This window comes from Sapajus apella, unplaced genomic scaffold (genome assembly GCF_009761245.1).
Source record: "Sapajus apella isolate SASKATOON/1434 unplaced genomic scaffold, GSC_monkey_1.0 scaffold266, whole genome shotgun sequence".
Taxonomy (NCBI): Eukaryota; Metazoa; Chordata; class Mammalia; order Primates; family Cebidae; genus Sapajus; species Sapajus apella.
The window spans coordinates 165947-186327 of record NW_022437206.1 but is presented as its reverse complement, the minus strand read 5'-3'; the positions used below and the strand labels follow the sequence as shown (position 1 = coordinate 186327).

General features: G+C 39.4%; 1 protein-coding gene across 1 annotated transcript in view; it reads right to left on the bottom strand.

The window, feature by feature from the left end:
• Positions 1-14523: 14523 nt before the first annotated feature.
• LOC116545418 (zinc finger protein 254) overlaps positions 14524-20381 on the bottom strand; it is a 56735-nt gene continuing 50877 nt past the window's right edge. The window contains exon 4 of the mRNA XM_032271929.1: positions 14524-16536. Coding sequence (XP_032127820.1) covers positions 14888-16536 — 1649 coding nt within the window. The 3' untranslated portion in view covers positions 14524-14887. The remainder of the gene's footprint in view (positions 16537-20381) is intronic.

The window sequence follows — 20381 nt, the reverse complement described above, 5'->3', positions numbered from 1 at the left end:
GGCCTATCTTAACAACTATGTGATGCAACTCTTCTGCATGAGCCCTGCCCACAGGAGTATTACGCAGTATCTTTTTGTTTATCACCTGGGTGTGATATAACACTTTTTTTTTCTGCCTGGGCCCTGCTAATGAGTGCGAATTTAACACATCACTTGGTGCATCACCTACATGATGTGACTTTTCTTTCTCCTAGGTCCCAAATATTTGGTGTATTGTGAAATAATGCTGGTTTCAACACCTAGAACATAAGAGGCTCCTGCCTGGGCCCTGCCCATAGGGGGCCTTGTGACATACATCTGCATACACTACCTAGGAAAGGTCACTCTTTTCTGCCTGCACCCTCCTAACAGAAAAAATTATGACATATCACTGGACCCCACAACAAGGTGATGAGGCTTCTTTGACTAAATCTTGAATACATTGATCAGTGACATATTGCTGAACCCTCAGAAAAGACTGTGACATACATCTGGCCCCAAACTCAGGTAATGTTACTCTCCTGCTGACTCCCAATCCAGAGGAGTAATTGTGACATATTGTGGCCCAGTACACAGGTGTGGTGATGACTCTCATACCTTCAACTAGCGAATAAGATAGATACTGTCTATTATAGCTAGGCTTAGGGAAAAGGTAAGATCCTTGGTGACCCCTGTACAAAGGTGACACAGGTTTACCACTCACTTGCATATGATATAAAGCTCTCAAGTGGTACAGAGAGTAGCATCACAGGTTCAAGGTCACAGGAGATATTGTTTCTCTTATGCACACCTTGCCAATCCTTAAAATAGTCATCCTCTGCTAGTCATGTAAGCATGATGAAAATAAAATAAAGACAAAAACAAAATAGTCATCCTCACACATGAACACAATCCACTGGTGAGATCCTGAATCTCACACATAGACACAGTCTACAGATGGAATTATGTCAGTCATATGTGAACATCTGGCCACGTATGTGATAGTGACCCATTTCTAAACCCAGTTCACATGCAGATGAGTACTCTTCTATTTAGACCCAGCGACTGGGGAGGTGTTCACTCCCATACCTGAGCTTAGACTGACAGGTACAATGATGGGTCCATATCAGCATGAAGGTTTTAATGCAGATTGCAACTCTCATGCCTATCATATTTTATTAGTTCATTTTCACACTGCTATAAAGAACTGCCCACTCAGGAGGCTGAGGCAGGAGAATTGCTTGAACCCAGGAGGCAGATGTTGCAGTGAGCCGAGATTGCGCCACTGCACTCCGGCCTGACACCAGGTGACAGAGCGAGACTCGGTCTCAAAAAAAAAAAAAAAAAAAAAAGAACTGCCTAAAACCAGATGATTTATGTAAAAAAGAGGTTTAATTGATTCACAGTTCCACCTGGCTGGGAAGGCCTCATGAAGCTTACAATCATGGCAGAAGGGAAGCAGGGACCTTCCTCACAAGGTGGCTGGAGGAAAAAAGTGAATGAAGGAGGAATTTCCAACACTAATAAAATCATCAGATCTCCTGAGAACTCACCCAGTGTCCCAAAAACAGCCTGGAAGAAACTGTCTTATGATCCAATTACCCTCCTCCCTTGACACGTGGAGATTACAATTGTAGATGAGATTTGGGTGAGGACATAGAGTCAAACCATGTATCTCATAAATTCTTTGGGTGGTACAGAGTACTAACAGAGCCCAGCACAAAGGTGACATTGTGACACTTCTATACACACACAGTCAAGAGTAAAGATTGTTATTCTCTCACATGAGCACGGCCCACTGTTGAGGTTTTATATCTTATATCTAGAGGTAGTCAAAAGTTGCAATGTTGACTCTCATACATGAATTTTGGTATGCAATGTTCAATCTCATACATAGATTTTGGTATGCCATGTTCAATCTCATACATGGATTTGTTAGGCATGGATTTAGTGACTCACACCAAAATTTAACCCATGTGTCAGGCTGTGATTTATCTAAGGGGACACACTGCCCAGAAAACATTGAGAAGCTGCTGCACAGATCACAGTTGAGATTGTGACTCATGTACTTCACCCAACATCCAAGACATGTTGACTCTCATACCTGGAACTAGGACAGGTGAGGAACTGGTCATCTCATTCCCGGAATTTTTTGAAGGTGTGATTGTGATATATGCCTCTGTCAAACACCTGATTTGACTCTCCTGCCTGGGCTCAGTTCACAAATAGAATCGTGATATATTGCTTGTACCCAGGTAGGTGAGATGACGCTATTGTCAAGCCTTGGTGCTTCTTACAGGAAGTATTGTGACATATCACTGGGGCTTGCACTTAGGTGATGTAAGTTTTCTCTCCTACCTTGGTGCTGCCCACTAGGGGCATTGTGACAGATTGCTCATTCTAAAACCGAGGTGATGTAACTCTTCTGTCCAGGCCCAGACTAAAGGGGGAATTGTGACATCTCTATTCACTCATTACCCAGGTAACGTGCTCTCATCTCTTGCCTGGTTTCTGCTCACAGGAGGGATGCTGACATATCCCTAAGCTCAGCACCTAGCTAATGTGACACTTCTCTTCTGCCTAGGTTCTGCCTACACAAGAGATTGTTACATATATGATGGACCAGTTCCAAGATGTTACTCATTTGCCTTGGTCCTGTCTTCACAAAGTATTGTGACCTGTTGCTGGGCCCAGGGCCAAGGTTATGTGACTTTCTTGCCTTGATTCTATCAAGAGGGGGCATTGTGACATATCTCTGGGTCCATAAAATATTTGATATGTCTTTCTTATCAGGGCTTTTCTTATAAAAGAGATTGTTACATATCTTGTGTCCAGCATCTAAGTGATGTGACTCTCCTCTCCTGCCTGGGCCATGTCCACAGATTAAAAAAGTCACTTATCTCTGGGTGCAGCACACAGGCAATCTGATTTATTTCTCCTAGTCTCTTGTTACAGGGAGCATTGTGAACCCTCTTTTAACCCATTAACTAGTTGATGTAAATCACTTCTCTTACCTGGTCTTTGCCCATAGGGGAGGTTGTAACATATCACATGGCCTGGCATGTAGGTGATGACACTCTCCTCTGATTGTTACATATTGCTTTTCTCAGCACCTACTTCATGTGACTCTCCTGCCCCTTGGGGTGATTATGACATATAGCTGGCTGTAGTCCCTAGATTCTGTAACTTTCCTCTTCTTCCTGAGCCCTACCCACAGAAGGCAGTGTGCCATATCACTGGGGCTCTCACCTAGGTGATATGGCTCTCCTCTCAGAAAGCATTGTGATGTATTTCTGGAACTAGAAGCTAGATGACGTGACTCTCCTCTACTGTTTGGGCTCTGACCAAGGAGAGATTGTGATGTATCACTGGGCCCAGCGCCTAAGGGCTGTGGCTCTCTGCTTTCTCCTAGGCCCTGCATACTTTGCATATGGTGACATATAGCTGGGTCCAAAACCAAGATAACGCAACTCCCTTGGACTGGCAACATTCACAGGTGTATGACCACATAGCTTTTCCTTTTAGTTTCAACTTGAATCCAACAGCCATGAAAATAGTTATCATTACTAAATGTGATCACTTTTTTCTCCTTTGTCTCTTCCTCCTTTCCATCACTTCCTTTTTCTCTTCTCCTCCTCCCATCCTCCTCCTTCTCTTCACCACTATTCCTCCTCCCCTCCTTTCCTTTTGCCTTTTTCCCTACTCCTCCTCCCCACCTGCTCCTCTTTCTTTTCCTCCTCCTCTCCTTTCTCTTCTTCTCCTTTTCTTTCTCATTCTCATTCTCTTTTCTCCTGCTTCTCTCTTCCTCTTCTCTTCCTGTTCCTCTCCTACTCTCATCCTTTCTGTTCATTTTCCTCTCCTTTTCTACCTCCCATGCTCTTCTCCTCTCATCCTTTTTCCTTCCACCTCTTCTGATCCTCCATCTCCTCCTCTCCTCCTGCTTTCTCCAGCTTCTCACCCTCTTCTACCCCCTCTTCTGCTCTTCCTCTCCTCCTACTCTTCTCCTTTTACTTCTCATCCTTCTCCTCTCATTCTTTTCTTCTCCCCCTCCCCCTTCCTTCTCATTTTCCTTTCCTCCTTCTTCCCCTCCTCCTTTGTTCTTCCCTTCCTCTCCTCTTCCTTTCCTGCTTCTTCATCTCTTCACCTCCTTCTCCCGTCCTCCCCTCCCCCTTTTCTCCCTCTCCGGCTTTCCATTTTTCTCTGCCTCTCCTCCTCTTCTCTTCCTCTTCTCCTCTGCCTCCTCCTCTTCCTCTTCTCCTCCTTTCTTCTCCTTACTTTTTTCTTCTCCTCTCCTCTCCTGTGCCTGTCCTCCTTCTTTCTCCTATGCTCCACCTCCTCCTGCTGTTTCTTTTCTCATTTTACTTTCTCCTCCTCCTCATCTGCTCTTCCTCTTTTACTCCTTTCTCCTTTTTCTCTTCTCCTCCGCCTCCTGCTTCCTCTTCTTCTGTCCTCTTCCTCTCCTCCTTCTACTCTCCTTTTCTCTTCCTTTTTTTTTCCTTTTCCTCTACTCATTTTCTCCTCCTCCTTTCATCTTTTATCCTCCTCCTCTTGCTTTTTATTTTCCTTCTTCTCCTCATTCTTTTCTTCGGCCACTCATCCTCCTCCTTTTCTTCTCCTTTTCTTCTCTCCTTCTCTTTCTCCTTCACCTTCTTTTTTCGTCCTTCTCATCTTTTCATCCCTCTCCTCCTCCTTTTTCCCCCTACTTTTCCTTTCCTACTCATCTTCTCCTCCCTCTTTTCTCCTCCACCGTTTCCTCTTCTCTTCTCCTCTTCCCTTTTCTCATTTTTCTCCTTCTCCTGTTCTTTTCTGTTTTCATTTCCTTCTCTGCCTCATCTCCTCTTCCTGTCCTCCTCTTCTTTCTCCTCTCCTTCTCCTTTTCCTTCTCCTTTCTCCTCTCCTTCTCCTCTTTTTCTCTTCTCCTTTTCTTATCCCTTCTCCTCTGCTTTTTTTTTCTCTTTCTCCTTTTCCTCATTCTTTTTCTCCTCCTCCTGCTCCTCTCCACAATTTTTTCTTTTTTCTGCTCTCCTCGTCCTCCTCCTCCTCCTACTTGTTCTCATTTTTCTCCTGTTTCTTCTCCCCTCTTCCTATTTTCTCCTTTCTTCTCCTCTTTTCCTCTCCTCCTCGTCTTTTCTCCTTGGCCTCTTTTCCTCCTCTTTCTTCTCCTCTCCTCCTCCATCTTCTCCTATCTTCCTCCTCCTACTTCTTTTCAGTTTCTTCTCATCTCCTCCTACTCCTCATCTCCTCTTTTCTCCTCCTCCATATTTTTCTCATTTTCTACTTTCTCCTCTCTTCCGCCTCCTCCTCCTTCTCTCCTTTTTTCCATTCCTCTTTTTTATCTCCCCTCCTTGTCCAGTTATCCTTCTCTCATTTTTCCTCCACTTCTTCTCTTCTCACTATGTTCTTCTCCTTTTCTCCTTTTTTTCTCCTGTTTTCTCCTCCTTTTCATAGTCTCATTTTCTTTTTTCCTCCTCCTCTTCCTCTACTCCTCCACTCCTACTCTTACTGAGCCACTGGCCATGGCCAGCAGCACCCAGCACATGTAGCAGAAGCCTCTGCAGCGCTGTACTAGCAAGGCTTAATGTGCATCTGTATCAGCTGATGGGGCATTCAGATGGAACCTGAACAGCGCAATTTTCTCCCTTACTGATATCTGAGGACCCAGCACCATCCCCAAAAAGAACGTTTTATATACCCACCTGCCCATGCTGATATTTCAACATAGGAAATGCTTTCAATATTTCAGACTATACATTCAAGGTGAATACTATCTGTGATATGTAAGAAGCCTGGATGAAGAGAATAAAATAAAGCTCTGATATATAAGGGAGAGTTATTTTAAAGAGGTCCTTTCACTGTCATGAAAGAAAAAAGGTGCTTGAAATAATCTTGTTTGGCAAAAGCACCAGAAGTAAAAACGTAAATGATTACAACTCTAAATACATGACATTCTAGAAGAAAATGTGGACACAGTATTGACCCAGGACACATTTATCTGAGAATCAACTATTTTTTCTCTTTTCTCTGGTTCCTTCTCAGGAAAGATTATCTGAACAAATCAACACCTTCATCTTGAGAATGTGTCTTAAAAGCATGAAGACAAATCTCTAAAGGAAGCAGACTGCTTCTGCAGGACCCAGGAGACACCCCTAATACTTTGAGTGCCCCAACTGCAGAAGCTGGAAAGAGAAATCCTCCTTTCCTGAACACACACCCTCACTGGAGAAGCTGAAAGTCTGTTTGTGGGAGAAGTTCCTGACTACCTGGAGCTGAGTCAAGTTAGAGAGCCAAGCTGAGTGAAATACAGGGGTGGGGGAGGCAGCAGGGAGACCCTGAGAGCTCACTGAATCCCCAAACAGCCCATTCCTGCCTGACACCACAGAGATCCATCAGGTGGGAGGACAGAGGGACAGGAGGTAAAACTCCAAGTGGAGAAGGACTTCCCTAGCTGAACTTTGTAACAATTTGAACATGGCAAGAAGCCTCCAGGCCAGAACTCAAGGGAAGGCCTGAACCTGGCTTGCAGATTTTACAGGCAGGGAAGAACTAAAGCCCTTTTCCTTCACAGCTCAAAGGCAGAGAGCCTTGGGCAATTTTCAAGCCGAACTCGCACTCTACCTGAAAACAGACTCAGGGATGTTGTTGGGGGCACAGTGGGAGTGAGACTTGACCTGGTCCTTTGGTTTGCATGGAGCTGAGTAAGGCCTGTGATTACTGGCTTTCCCCCACTTCCCTGACACCTTACATGACTCAGCAGAGACAGCCATAAGTGTCTTACGTACACAACTCCAGTGACCTGGGAATCTCTCTTTCATCCCCCCCACAGCAGCCACACCAAGATCTACCCAAGGAATGTCTGAACTCAGAAAGGCCTAGAACTCCCAACACACACCCAATGGTCCTTCATATCTACCCTGGTAGCAGAAGACAAAGAACACATAATCTTGGGCGTCTTAAGGCCCCACCCACCACTGCTCCCCCTCCACACGGCTGCAGCTGGTGTTTTCTGGAAAGTACTACCTCATGGCAGGATGCCAACCAGCACAAAAATAAAGCATTAAACCACCAAAGCTAAGGCCCCCCACAAAGTCCACTGCACTTTCCACCATCTCCACTAGAACAGGCACTAGTAAACATAGCTGAGAGACCCCACAGACAATTCACATCATAGGACTCTGCAGAAAATCCCAGTATCAGCCTGGAGCTGAGAAGACTCACAGGGTGGCCAGACCCAGAATAGAGACAACGAATCACTGCAGTTTGGCTCACAGGAAGCCACATCCACAGGAAAAAAGGAAGAGTACTACATCAAGAAAACACCCTGTGGGACAAACAATGGGAACAACAGCCTTCAGCCAGCCCTAGACCTTCCCTCTGACAGAGCCTACCCAAATGAGAAGAAACTAGAAAAGCAAACCTGGTGATATGACAAAACTAGGTTTGTCAACACAGCACCCCCTCCCAAAAAAAAAAATCACACTAGTTCAGCAGCAGCATTGGATCCAAACCAAGAAGAAATTTCTAATTTATCTGAGAAAAAGAATTTAGGAGGTTAGTTATTAAACTACTCAGAGAGGGACCTGAGAAAGGCAAAACCCAATATAAGAAAATCCAAAGTATCATACAAAAAGTGAAGGGAGAAATATTCAACAAAATCGATAGCTTAAAGAAAAAAACAATCAAAAATTCAGGAAGCTTTGGACACACTTTTAGAAATGTGAAATGCTCTGGAAAATCTCAGCAATACGAGTAAACAAGTAGAAGAAATTTAGAACTCAAAAACACGGTATTTAACCAAATTCAACAAAGAAAAAGAAAAAATAATAAGAAAATATGAACAAAGCCCCCAGGAAGTCTGAAATTACATTAAATGACCACACCTAAGAATAATTGGCATTTGTGAGGAAAAAGAGAAATCTCAAAGTCTGGAAAGCACATTTGGATTAATAACCAAGAAAAACTTAGCCTTGCTAGAGACCTAGACATTCAAATACAAGATGCATAAAGAACATCTGAGAAATTTATCACAGAAAAATTATCATCTAGGCACACTGTCATCAGGTTATCTGAAGTTAAGACAAAGGAAAGAATCTGACGAGCTGTGAGACAGAAGCACCAGGTAACCTATAAAGAAGAACTAGCAGCTTAAGAGCAGATTTCTCAGCAGAAACCATACAAGCTAGAAGGGAATGAGGACGAATCTTCAGCCTCCTCAAACAAAATAATATCAGCCAAGAATTTTGCATCCAGTGAAACTAAGCCTCATATATGAAAGAAAGATACAGTCATTTTCAGACAAACAAATGCTGAGAGAGTTCGCTATTACCAAGCCTCTAATACAAGAACTGTTAAAAAAAAAAAAAAAATCTAAATCTTGAAACAAATCCTGAAAACACATCCAAATAGAATTTTTAAGCTTAAATCAAACAGAACCTATAAAACAAAAATACGAGTTCAAAGCCCAAAAAAACAAACAAACAAAAAAAAGCCAGGTGTGGTGGCTCATGCCTGTAATCCCAGCATTTTGGGAGGCAAAGGTGGGTGGATCACAAGGTCAAGTTAGAGACCAGCCTGGCCAATATGCTGAAACAACATCTCCACTAAATGTTAAAAAATCAGCTGTACCTGGTGGCGAGTGCCTGTTGTCCTGGCTACCCAAAAGGCTGAAGCAGGAGAACTGCTTGAACCTGGGAGGTGGAGGCTGCAGTGAGCCAGGATTGTGCCACTGCACTCCAGCCTGGGTGACAGAGTGAGTCAGTCTCCATCTCAAAATAAATAACACCAAAGTATGCACGCAACAAAAAGCATGATGAATGCAATGGTACCTCACATTTCAATACTAACATTGAAGGTAGATGGCCTAAATGCTTCACTTAAAAGACACAGAACTGCAGAATGGATAAGAACTCACCAACCATCTGTTATCTTCAAGAGACTCACCTAAAACATAGGGACTAACATAAACTTAAAGTGGTGGAAAAAGGCATTTCATGCAAATGGACACTAAAAGCAAGCAGGGGTAGCTATTCTTATATTAGACAAAACAAACTTTAGATCAACAGTGGTTAAAAGAGACAAAGAGAGACATTATATCATGGTAAATGGCCTCATCCAACAGGAAAACATCACAATCCTAAACATGTACACACCTAACACTGGAGCTCTCAAATTTATGAAATAATTACTAATAGTCCCAAGAAATGAGATAGCCAGTAACACCATAATAGTGGGGAACTTCGATACTCCGCTGACAGCACTAGACAGGTCATCAATAAAGAAAGTCAACAAAGAAACAATAGAGTTAAATTACACTATGGAACAAATGGACGTAACAGATATATACAACATACTTCATCCAACAACTGCAGAACGTACATTCTACTCAATAGCATATAAAACTTCCTCCAAGATAGATCATATAATAGGCCATAAAATGAGCCTCAATAAATTTAAGAAAATTGAAATTATAACAAGCACTCTCTCAGACCACAGTGAAATAAAACTGAAGTCAACTCCAAAAGGAATCTTCAAAACCACGCAAATACATGGAAATTGAATAACCTGCTCCTGAATGAGCATTGGGTTAAAAACCAAATAAACATGAAAATTTATAAATTCTTCAAATTGAATGACAACAATGGCACAACCTATCAAAACCTCTGGAATACAGCTAAGGTGGTGCTAAAAGTTCACAGCTCTAAATGCCTACATCAAAGAGTGTGAAAGAGAACAAACAGAAAATCTAAGGTCATACCTCAAGGAACTAAAGAAACAAGAACAAACCAAACCTAAACCTAGCAGAAAAACAGGAAATAACTAAGGTCAGAGCAGAACTAAATGAAATTCAAACAAAAAATAACTAAATAAATCAAAAAGCTGCTTCTTTGAAAATATAAATAAAATTGATTGACAATTAGCAAGATTAACCAAGAGAAGAGAGAAAATCCATATAACCTCACTGAGAAATGAAGCAGGAGATAATATAACTGAAACAACTGAAATGCAAAAAAATCACTCAAGGACCATAAACACCTTTACACACATAAACTAGAAAACCTCAAAAAGATGGATAAATTCCTGGAAAAATACAACCCTTCTAGCTTAAATTGGGAAGAATTAGATAGCATGGACAGAACAATAACTAAGAATGAGATTAAAATGGTGACTTAAAAATTATCAACAAAAAAAAGTCCAGAACCAGAAAGATTCACAGAATTTTACCAGACATTCGAAGAATTGATATCAATGTTTTTGACACTATTCCACAAGAAAGATAAAGAATGAACCCTCCCTTGTGTCTAGAAAAAGACACAAGCAAAACAAACAAACAGAAAAACAAAAGCAACTACTACAGACCAATATCCTTGATAAACATTGATGTTAAAATCCTTGACAAAATACTAGCTAACCAAATCCAACAACACGTCAAAAAGAAAATCCACCATGATCAAGTGGGTTTCATACCAGGGATCCAGGAATACAGAGATGGTTTAACACACATAAGTTAACAAATGTGATACACCACATAAACAGAATTGAAAACACAAATCACACAATCATCTCAATAGATGTAGAAAAAAGCATTTAACACAATCCAGCATTGCTTTACGATTAAAACCCTCAACAAAGTTGACATACAAGGGACACAGCTTAATGTAATAAAGCCTATCTATGACAAACCCATAGACAAAATAATACTCAATGGGGAAAAAGTTTAAAAGTATTCCCTCTGAGAATGGGAACAAGACAAGGATGACCACTCTCAACATTCCTCTTTAAATAGTCCTGGCAGTCCTAGCCAGAACAATCAGACAAGAGAAAGAAATAACCGGCATACAAATAAGTAAACAGGAAGTCAAACTGTCCCTGTTTGCTGATGATAAAATCATTTATCTTGAAAAACCTAAAAACTCCTCCAGAAAGCTCCTAGAACTGATAAAAGAACTCAGCAAAATTTTTGGATACAAAATTAATGTACACAAATCAGTAGCTCTTCTATTCACCAATAGCAACCAGAGAATTAAATCAAGAAGGCAAACCCTTTCACAATAGCTGAAAAACAATACAATACTTAGGAATATACCTAATAAAGGAGTCAAAAGACCTCTACAAGGAAAACTGCAAAACACTGCTGAAATAAATCACAGACAACACAAACAAATGGAAACACATCTCATACTCCAGGATGGATAGAATCAATAGTGTGAAAATGACCATACTGCCAAAAGCAATCTACAAATTAAACACAATTCCCATCAAAATACCACCATCATTCTTCACAGAGTTAGAAAAAACAATTCTAAAATTCATATGGAACCAAAAGAGAGGCCGCATAGCCAAAGTAAGACTAAGCAAAAAGAACAAATCTGGAGGCACCACACTACCTGATTTCAAACTATACTGTAAGGCCATATTTACCAAAACAGCATGGTACTGGTATTAAAATGGGCACATATTACAATGGAACAGAGAACCCAGAAATAAACTCAAATACAGCCAACCAGTCTTCAACTAAGAAAACAAAAACATAAAGTGGGGAAAGGACACCCTTTTCAATAAATGGTGCTGGGATAATTGGCTAGCAACATGTAGGAGAATGAAACTGAATTCTCATCTCTCACTTTTTAAAAAAATAAACTCAGGATAGGTTAAGGACTTAATTCTAAGACATGAAACTATAAAAATTGTGGAAAATAACATTGGAAAAACTAAGCATTGGCAAGGCAAAAATTTCATTACCAAAAACACAAAAGCAAATGCAGTAAAAACAAAGACCTAATTAGCTGGGACCTAATTAAACTAAAAAGCTTTTACATGGCAAAAGGAACAGCCAGCAGAGTAAATAGACAACTTGGAGTGGGAGAAATTCTTCACAATCTACACATCTGACAAAGGACTAATATCCTGAACCTACAACAAACTCAAATCAGTAAGAAGAAAAAAATACAATACAGTAAGAAGAAAAAAAGATTTCATCAAAAAGTGGGCTAAGGACATGAATACACAATTTTCGAAAGAAGATATACAAATGGCCAACAAACATAAAAAAAAAAATTCTCAACATCACTAATGATCAGAGAGATGTAAATTCAAACCACAATGCAATACCACCTTATTCCTGCAAGAATGGCCATAATGAAAAGATCAAAATATTGTAGATGTTGGCATGGATCTGGCCATCAGGTAACACTGGCTGGTGGGAATGTAAACTAGTACAACCACTATGGAAAACTGTGTAGAGATTTCTTAAAGAACTAAAAGTACAACTACCATTTGATCCAGCAATCCCACTACTGGGTATCTAGCCGGAGAAAACGAAGTCATTATTTGAAAGAAATACTTGCACATGCATGTTTCCCTCTCTCCCTCCCTCCCTCCCTCCTATCCTTCCTTTTTTTGAGGCAAAGTTTCGCTCTTGTTTCCCAAGCTGGAGTGCAACCGCAGTCTCATCTCACTGCAACTCCACCTCCCGTGTTCAAACAATTCTCCTGCCTCAGCTTCTCGAGTAGCTAGGATTACAGGTTCTACAAACGCTACAGGTGCATGCCACCACGCCCGGCTAATTTTTTGTATATTTAGTAGAAACAGCGTTTCATCATGCCAGCCAAGCTGGTCTCAAACTCCTGACCTCAGGTGATCTGCCCATATCGGCCTCCCAAAGTGCTGGGATTACAGGCGTGAGCCACCGCACCCTGCGCACGTTCATGTTTCTAGAAGCACAATTTACAATTGCAAAATCATGGAACCAACCAAAGTGCCCATAAATCAACAAGTGGATAAAGGAACTGTGGTACATACATACGTTGGAATACTAAGTCATAAAAAGGAATGAATTAACAGCATTTGCAATGTCGAAGATGAGATTGGAGACTATTATTCTAAGTGAAGTAACTCAGGAATGGAAAAGCAAACATCATTTGAGGGCACAAAGGCAGAATAATAATACAATGGACTTCAGGGACGTTGGGAAGAGGAGAAGATGGCAGGAATAGAAGACAACATATATGGTGCAGTGTATACTGCTTGGGTGATGGGTGTACCAGGATCTCACAAGTCACCATCAAAAACCTTACACAAGTAACCAAATACCACCCGTACCCCAATAACTTATAAAACAATAAAATTTTAAAAATATGTATTCTTACACAAACACAATTACTTCATTATTTATTTACAACTAAGGCTTATCTGTAGACTAAAAGATGTGTATATTTAACTCTATGTAAATCAATACTAAGAGTCCATATGTGTTTGCAGGCAGAGGTCACATGTTCAAAGAAAAATATATTAAAAACTTATAAAAATATTCAGGATTCAGAAATGTATAGATTTTACTTATAGTTGTATATAATTCTTAGTATATAATTTTTATTATGGCCATATAAATGACCCTGGAGTCAATAACAATTGTACATTTAAAAACAACTAAAACTGTAGAATTAAATTGCTTGTAATACAAAGAATAAACGCTAGAGGTAATGGATACCTCACTTCCTCTAATGTGATTATTATATATTGTATGCCTGTATCAAAATATGCCATATATGGCATAAGTATATACACATATTATATATCCAGAAAAATTAAGAACAATACATTTAAATGTGAAAATAGGAATAAAATTTTAACCTATAGGAACAATATTTTTTAACTTATTGGCAATTTAAAGCCACCGGCAAAAAAGATTACTAGAGATGTTAGTCCATTACCCTACCAAATAATAGTGTATTCTTACCATCTTTAACCTACACCCTTGAGTAACGTGGAATAGGTTAAAGTTAGTGGCATAATAACAATTCATTGAATTCACAATCATATTTAACATGTTAAAAATGTTGAAAAGTTAAATTCACACATAACTTATAATTTTAAAATACGCTGCATATTATTCCATAAAAGCACAATTAATAAAATAACATACTAGTAAATTTTAAGTAAAATTAAGAATATTTCTCTTTCATAATAATGCAGAATATTACTTTGAACACCTACCTCTTCCATCGCTTGGTATTATAAGTTAACTACAAAGAGCCTCTCTACTTAAATTTTCATTATGCATCTTACATTTTAATGTCCTTACCTTTCCACAAAAAAAGATCATAACTAATGCCTAATAAAAAAGAATCTCTCATATCTTTTATGCAGCAACAAGTAGTCACATGCTTTCACATGTGAATACATCAGGAATAATAAAACAGCATGAAGTAATTTCAGAGTTTAAGGCCATTATTATTCACTTTCAAAAAAAATCTGTATTTTCAAACCAGGAGCGGTGGCTCACGCCTGTAATCCCAGAACTTTGGGAGGCCAAGGCGGGTGGATCACAAGGTCAAGAGATCGAGACCATCCTGGCCAACACGGTGAAACCCCGTCTCTACCAAAAATTCAAAAAATTAGCTGGGCATGGTGGCATGTGCCTGTAATCACAGCTACTCAGGAGGCTGAGGCAGAAGAATTGCCTGAACCCAGGGGGCAGAGGTTGCAGTGAGCCGAGATCGCGCCATTGCACTCCAGCCTGGGTAACAAGAGCGAAACTCTGCCTAAAAAAAAAAAAAATCTGTATTTTCAAAAGTATACTTTGAATGTAATTACAATGCTCCAAAAATATTCTAATGCTTTTAAAGTTATATACAAATAATGCTTACACAAACTTTGGTTTGTATTTTCTATACTCAGCACTCTGATTTCATGTAATGACTAATTTTAGAGTGCCCTAGATATTTCTGTGAATTATTCCCTGATATTTACTTAATTTTGAATTAAATAACTTTTATATTTACTGCAACTGAAAATATATTTGATTTTCTTTATGTTTAGAATAGTCTGAGGTATTGTAAAAAGCATTAGCACATCTTTCAGGTTTGTAGAGTTTCTATCCAGCATGAATGTTACGCCTATGAAGAATTTAAGATTTTTTATAGGCTTTGCCACATTATTCACACTTGTAAGATTTCTCTCCAATATGAGTTATCTTATCTGTAGTAAGGTGTAAGGACTGGTTAAAGGCTTTGCCAAATTTTTCCCATTTGTAGGTTTGCTCTCCTGTATGAATTTTCTTATGTTTAGTTAGGGTTGAGGACCAGAAAAAGGCTTTGTCACATTCTTCACATTTGTAGGGTTTTACTCCAGTATGAATTACCTTATGTTTAGTAAAGGTTGAAGACCGGTTAAAAGATTTGCCACATTCTTCACATTTGTAGGGCTTCTCTCCAGTATGAATTCTCTTATGGTTAGTAAGGATCGAAGACTGGTTAAAGGCTTTGCCACATTTTTTACATTTGTAGGGTTTCTCTTCAGTATGAATTATCTTATGTTTAGTAAGAGTTGAGGACCAGTTAAAGGCTTTTCCACATTCCTCACATTTGTAAGGTTTCTCTCCAGTATGAATTATTTTATGTGTAGTAAGAGTTGAGGACTGGCTAAAAGTTTTGCCACATTCTTCACATCTGTAGGGTTTCTCTCCAGTGTGCATCCTCTTGTGTCTAGTTAGAGTTGAGGACCATAGAAATGCTTTGCCACATTCTTCACATTTGTAGGGTTTCTCTCTAGTATGAATTCTTTTATGTTTAGTAAGAGTTGAGGACCAGATAAATGCTTTGCCACATTCTTCACACTTGTAAGGTCTTTCTCCAGTATGAATTATTTTATGTGTAGTAAGATTTGAGGATCGGTTAAAAGCTTTGCCACATTCTTCACATTTGTAGAGCTTCTCTCCAGCATGAATAATTTTATGTGTAGTAAGGGTTGAGAGTTGCTTAAAAGCTTTGCCACATTCTTCACATCTGTAGGGTTTCTCGCCAGTATGAATTATCTTATGTGTATTAAGGGTTGAGGATTGGCTAAAAGCTTTGCCACATGCTTCACATTTGAAGGGTTTCTCTCCAGTGTGAATCCTCTTGTGTCTAGATAAGGTTGAGGACCATATAAATGCTTTGCCACATTCTTCACATTTGTAGAGTTTCTCTCTCGTATGAATTCTCTTGTGTTTAGTAAGGGTTGAGAACCAGATAAATGCTTTGCCACATTCTTCACATTTGTAGAGTTTCTCTCTAGCATGAATTATTTTATGTGTAGAAAGGGTTGAGGGTTGCTTAAAAGCTTTGCCAAAGTCTTCACATTTGTAGGGTTTCTCTTCAGTTTGAATTTTTTTATAATTAGTAAGGGTTGAGGACCAATTAAAGGTTTTTCCACATTCTTTACATTTGTAGGACTTCTTTTGTGTATAATTGCTTTTATGCTGGGTTTTGTGTGAAATCATGCAAAATGATTTGACACATTTTTTACATTTGAAAGATTTCTTTCCAGTATGTCTTACCTTATGTCTGTTTGAATTTAAAAATTTATTAAAAACTTCCAGATATTTATCACATTGAAATACCTTGCTCTGGGTAGTTGTGAAATACTGGTTAAGTCCATTGTAACCTTCTTTGTGCACCTTACACTCATCCACATATTTACAGCCTTTTTTAAACTGTAAATTCTCATGTCCACATTTTTCGTATCTTCTCAGTATTACTTTTTGAAAAGAGTCTTCCATGCCCTGCTCTGGCCAAAGGTCTTGAGCAAAATGAGGACATATAACTGGAAAAAATAAATAAATAAAAATAATACATTACTCCACTTGCTAGAGTCACATGGATATAGTTTAAAAATCTTATCTATAACATTATACAAACTACGTAATCAAAATGGCATTGCAAAATACCACAGGCCCTGATTCTTTCATAGACATATAAGTGTAACAAAAACGTACAGACCCAAATACAGCTATGGAAAATTTATAAGTGAATGAATTGTGTGTGCAGTGTCCCAGGTGAGCACAATGCAAAAAAACACATAAAAGAAAAATAAAAGTCTGTTAAATTTATCCAACACGGCTTTTCCTGCTTCCCACTATAACATAGTACCTTTAGAAGTAAATTGCCAGCTCTTGGTTTCTGTCTTAAAATAAAATACTGGCACATTCATTGTTATTTCTGGCTTTTGGAGGCTTTTTCTGACACTGGTTTCTATCTCTCATGACATAAAGTGCTGAAAGAAATGATGGTATATTTTGAAATGAGAGTTTGAGTCTGCTGAGACCAAAGAAAAATGTTACAGCAGCAGTGCTACAGACAGGGAACAGGAATAGTAAGTGATTACTGACTCCTACAGAGCAACATTAGTAAACTCTCTTAAATAAAAAAAATAAACACAGCATCTTTTCCGAGAAAAAAAATAACTAAATAAATGGAGGACGCCAGTGCAGCGGGGGGTCCCTGGGATGCCAAACTGCTGTGGCTTCTGAGGATGTTTCGGCAGCAGCATCAGAGCCAGTGTCTCAGCCTTGGACAGGTCTGGGGCCCGGTCCAGGGTTGGGCTACGGAGCTTGTGGAGGCGAGGCCAAAGATAATGCGTGGATGCCTGTCACCAATCTGGGCCGCCTGGTTAAGAACATGAAGATCAAGTTCCTGAAGATCTATCTCTTCTCCAGAATCTGAGATCACTGACTTTTTCCTAGGGGCCTCTCTCAAGAATGAGGTTTTCAAGACTACGCGGTCCATAAGCAGACCCGTGTCAGCCAGCGCACCAGGTTTAAAGTGTTTGTTTCCATCGGGGACCAGAACAGTTACGTCGGTCTGGATATTTAGTGGTCCAATAAGGTGGCCATTGCCATCCGCAGGGCTATTGTCCTGGCCAAGCTCTCCATTGTCCCTGTGTGCAGAGGCTACTGGGAAACAAGATCGGTAAGCTCCACACTATTTCTCACAAGGTTATAGGCCTCTGTGGCTCCCTGCTGGTGAGCCTCATCCCCGCGCCCAGGGGCATTGGCATTGTCTCACTGCCTGTGCCCAAGAAGCTGCTCATGATGCCTGGTATCAATGACTGCTACACCTCAGCCAGGGGCTGCACTGCCACCCTGGGCAACTTCACCAAGGCCACCTTTGATGCCATCTCTAAGACCTACAGCCGCCTGACACCCAATCTCCAGAAGGAGACTGTATTCACCAAGTCTCCCTATCGGAAATTCACTGACCACCTCCCTCGTCAAGGCCCACACCAGATTCTCTGTGCAGTGAACCCAGGCTCCAGCAGCTACAACATAGGGTTTCATACAAGAAAAATAAATGAATTAAGCCTGTAAAAAGAAATAAATAAATAAAAATAAACATTAAATTTCAGACACCACATATCCTAAGTACATGTTTGAGAAACTCCCATAATCACCAGTCAAGACAATTGTTTTCAGACTATGCCAGGAAAAAGCTACATTATAAAGATTTTGACAAGTAACTTATTTTAATGTCCAAATCTAAATCAAAGATCATAATATATACAATACAGGGCAATATAATCCCACCAAAAATATAAAATTTTCTAAAAAAAAAAAAAAATTAAAAAGAATAAATTAATTTAAAGAATTGCTAATACATTGAAAAATACTGATTAAAATAGAAACAGAGACAACTGGGCCTGGCGCGGTGGCTCACGCCTGTAATCCCAGCACTTTGGGAGGCCGAGGCGGGTGGATCACGAGGTCAAGAGATCGAGACCATCCTGGTCAACATGGTGAAACCCCGTCTCTACTAAAAATACAAAAAATTAGCTGGGCATGGTGGCGCGTGCCTGTAATCACAGCTACTCAGGAGGCTGAGGCAGGAGAATTGCCTGAACCCAGGAGGCGGAGGTTGCGGTGAGCCGAGATCACGCCATTGCACTCCAGCCTGGGTAACAAGAGTGAAACTCTGTCTCAAAAAAAAAAAAAAAGAAACAGAGACAACTATGGAAAATCAGAAAAATGAGGATGAAAATAAGATATCAAAAAAATAGAAATTCTGGAGGAAAAAATACAAAAAAAACCCTAATAGATCCTAAAAGAAAAAAAGAGTAAAAATAAAGAAGCTTAGCAAACTAGGAACACGAAAAGATATTTGTAACAAACACATATATAAGCACAATTTCAAAAGCCACAGACAAAATGATTATCTTTGGAGCTGAAGATAAAAGTGATGTGCCAAATCAGGCATGGTGGCTCACTCCTGGAGTCTAGGCACTTTGGAAGGCCGAGGTGGGCAGGTTACCTGACGTCAGGAGTCTGGGACCAGCCTGACCAACATGGCGAAACCTAGTCTCTACTAAAACTACAAAACTTAGCTGGCTATGCTGGCATATGCCTGCAATCCCAGCTACTCAGGAGGCTGAGGCTGAAGAACCACTTGAACCCAGGAGATGGAGGTTGCAGTGAGCTAAGGTGACACCACCATACTCTAGTCTGGCTAAGGAATAGAGTGAGACTCTGTCTCCAAAAAAAAAAAAAAAAAGAGGAAGAACAAAAGTGATGTTCCATTTACAAATATAGTCTTATGAGATAATCATAACTGTTAACAAAAATTTTGCAGGTAATAAGGAAACTGTGTGATGCAGTCATGAAAAAAACTGTGAAAAAAATAGCTTTAATTAAGTGCGAATAATATCATCAGTGAATCTGTCCTGCAAAATAAAACAATAAAAACCTTTAGAAGTAATCAAATTCTATAAAAGTGTATTGTAACGACATAGCCCCTACATGTAAAACATGCTGAAAACAGTTCCTTCTACTGAAAATAACATGATTAAAAAAAAAAACAAAACATAATCATATAAAAATACATTATTTTCTGGGAAAAATATGCAAATACTCAAAAGTAGAATTTCATAGCATTATTTCAGCAGTGTAGAAAACATTCACAATAGCAAAGACTTGGAAGCAACCCAAATGCCCATCAATGATAGACTGAATAAAGAAAATGTGGCACATATACACCATAGAATACTATGTGCAGCCATAAAAAAGGATGAGTTCATGTCCTTTGCAGGGATATGAATAAAGCTGGAAGCCACCATTCTCAGCAAACTGTCACAAGAACAGAAAACCAAACACTGCATGTTCTCACTCATAAGTGGGTATTGAACAATGAGAACACATGGACATAGGGAGGAAAACATCACACACCAGGGCCTGCTAGAGGGTTGGAGGCTAAGGGAGGGATAGCGACAAGTGGAGGAATGGGGAGAGATAGCATTAGGAGAAATAGCTAATGTAGATGACAAGGTTATGAATGTGGCAAACCACCAAAGCATGTGTATACCTATGTAACAAACCTTCAGGTTCTGCACATGTACCCCAGAAATTAAAGTATGATAAATTTTAAAAAAGAAAACATTTATACACAGCTCCTTGGAAACGTAAAAAAATAAAATTTAAAAAAAAAAGAAAATAAAACATTTATAATTATTCTCTGAAATTTGAATAAAAGCATACAAATCAATACAAACCCTTGTTACTGAATATCCGACAAAAAAAAAAAAGATATAATTAACAACATCAATGACAAATTTGAGGGAAGATGTAATCATAAATAATTTTTATATGAACTTGTTTTTCTTTTTTTTTTTTTTTTTTTTTA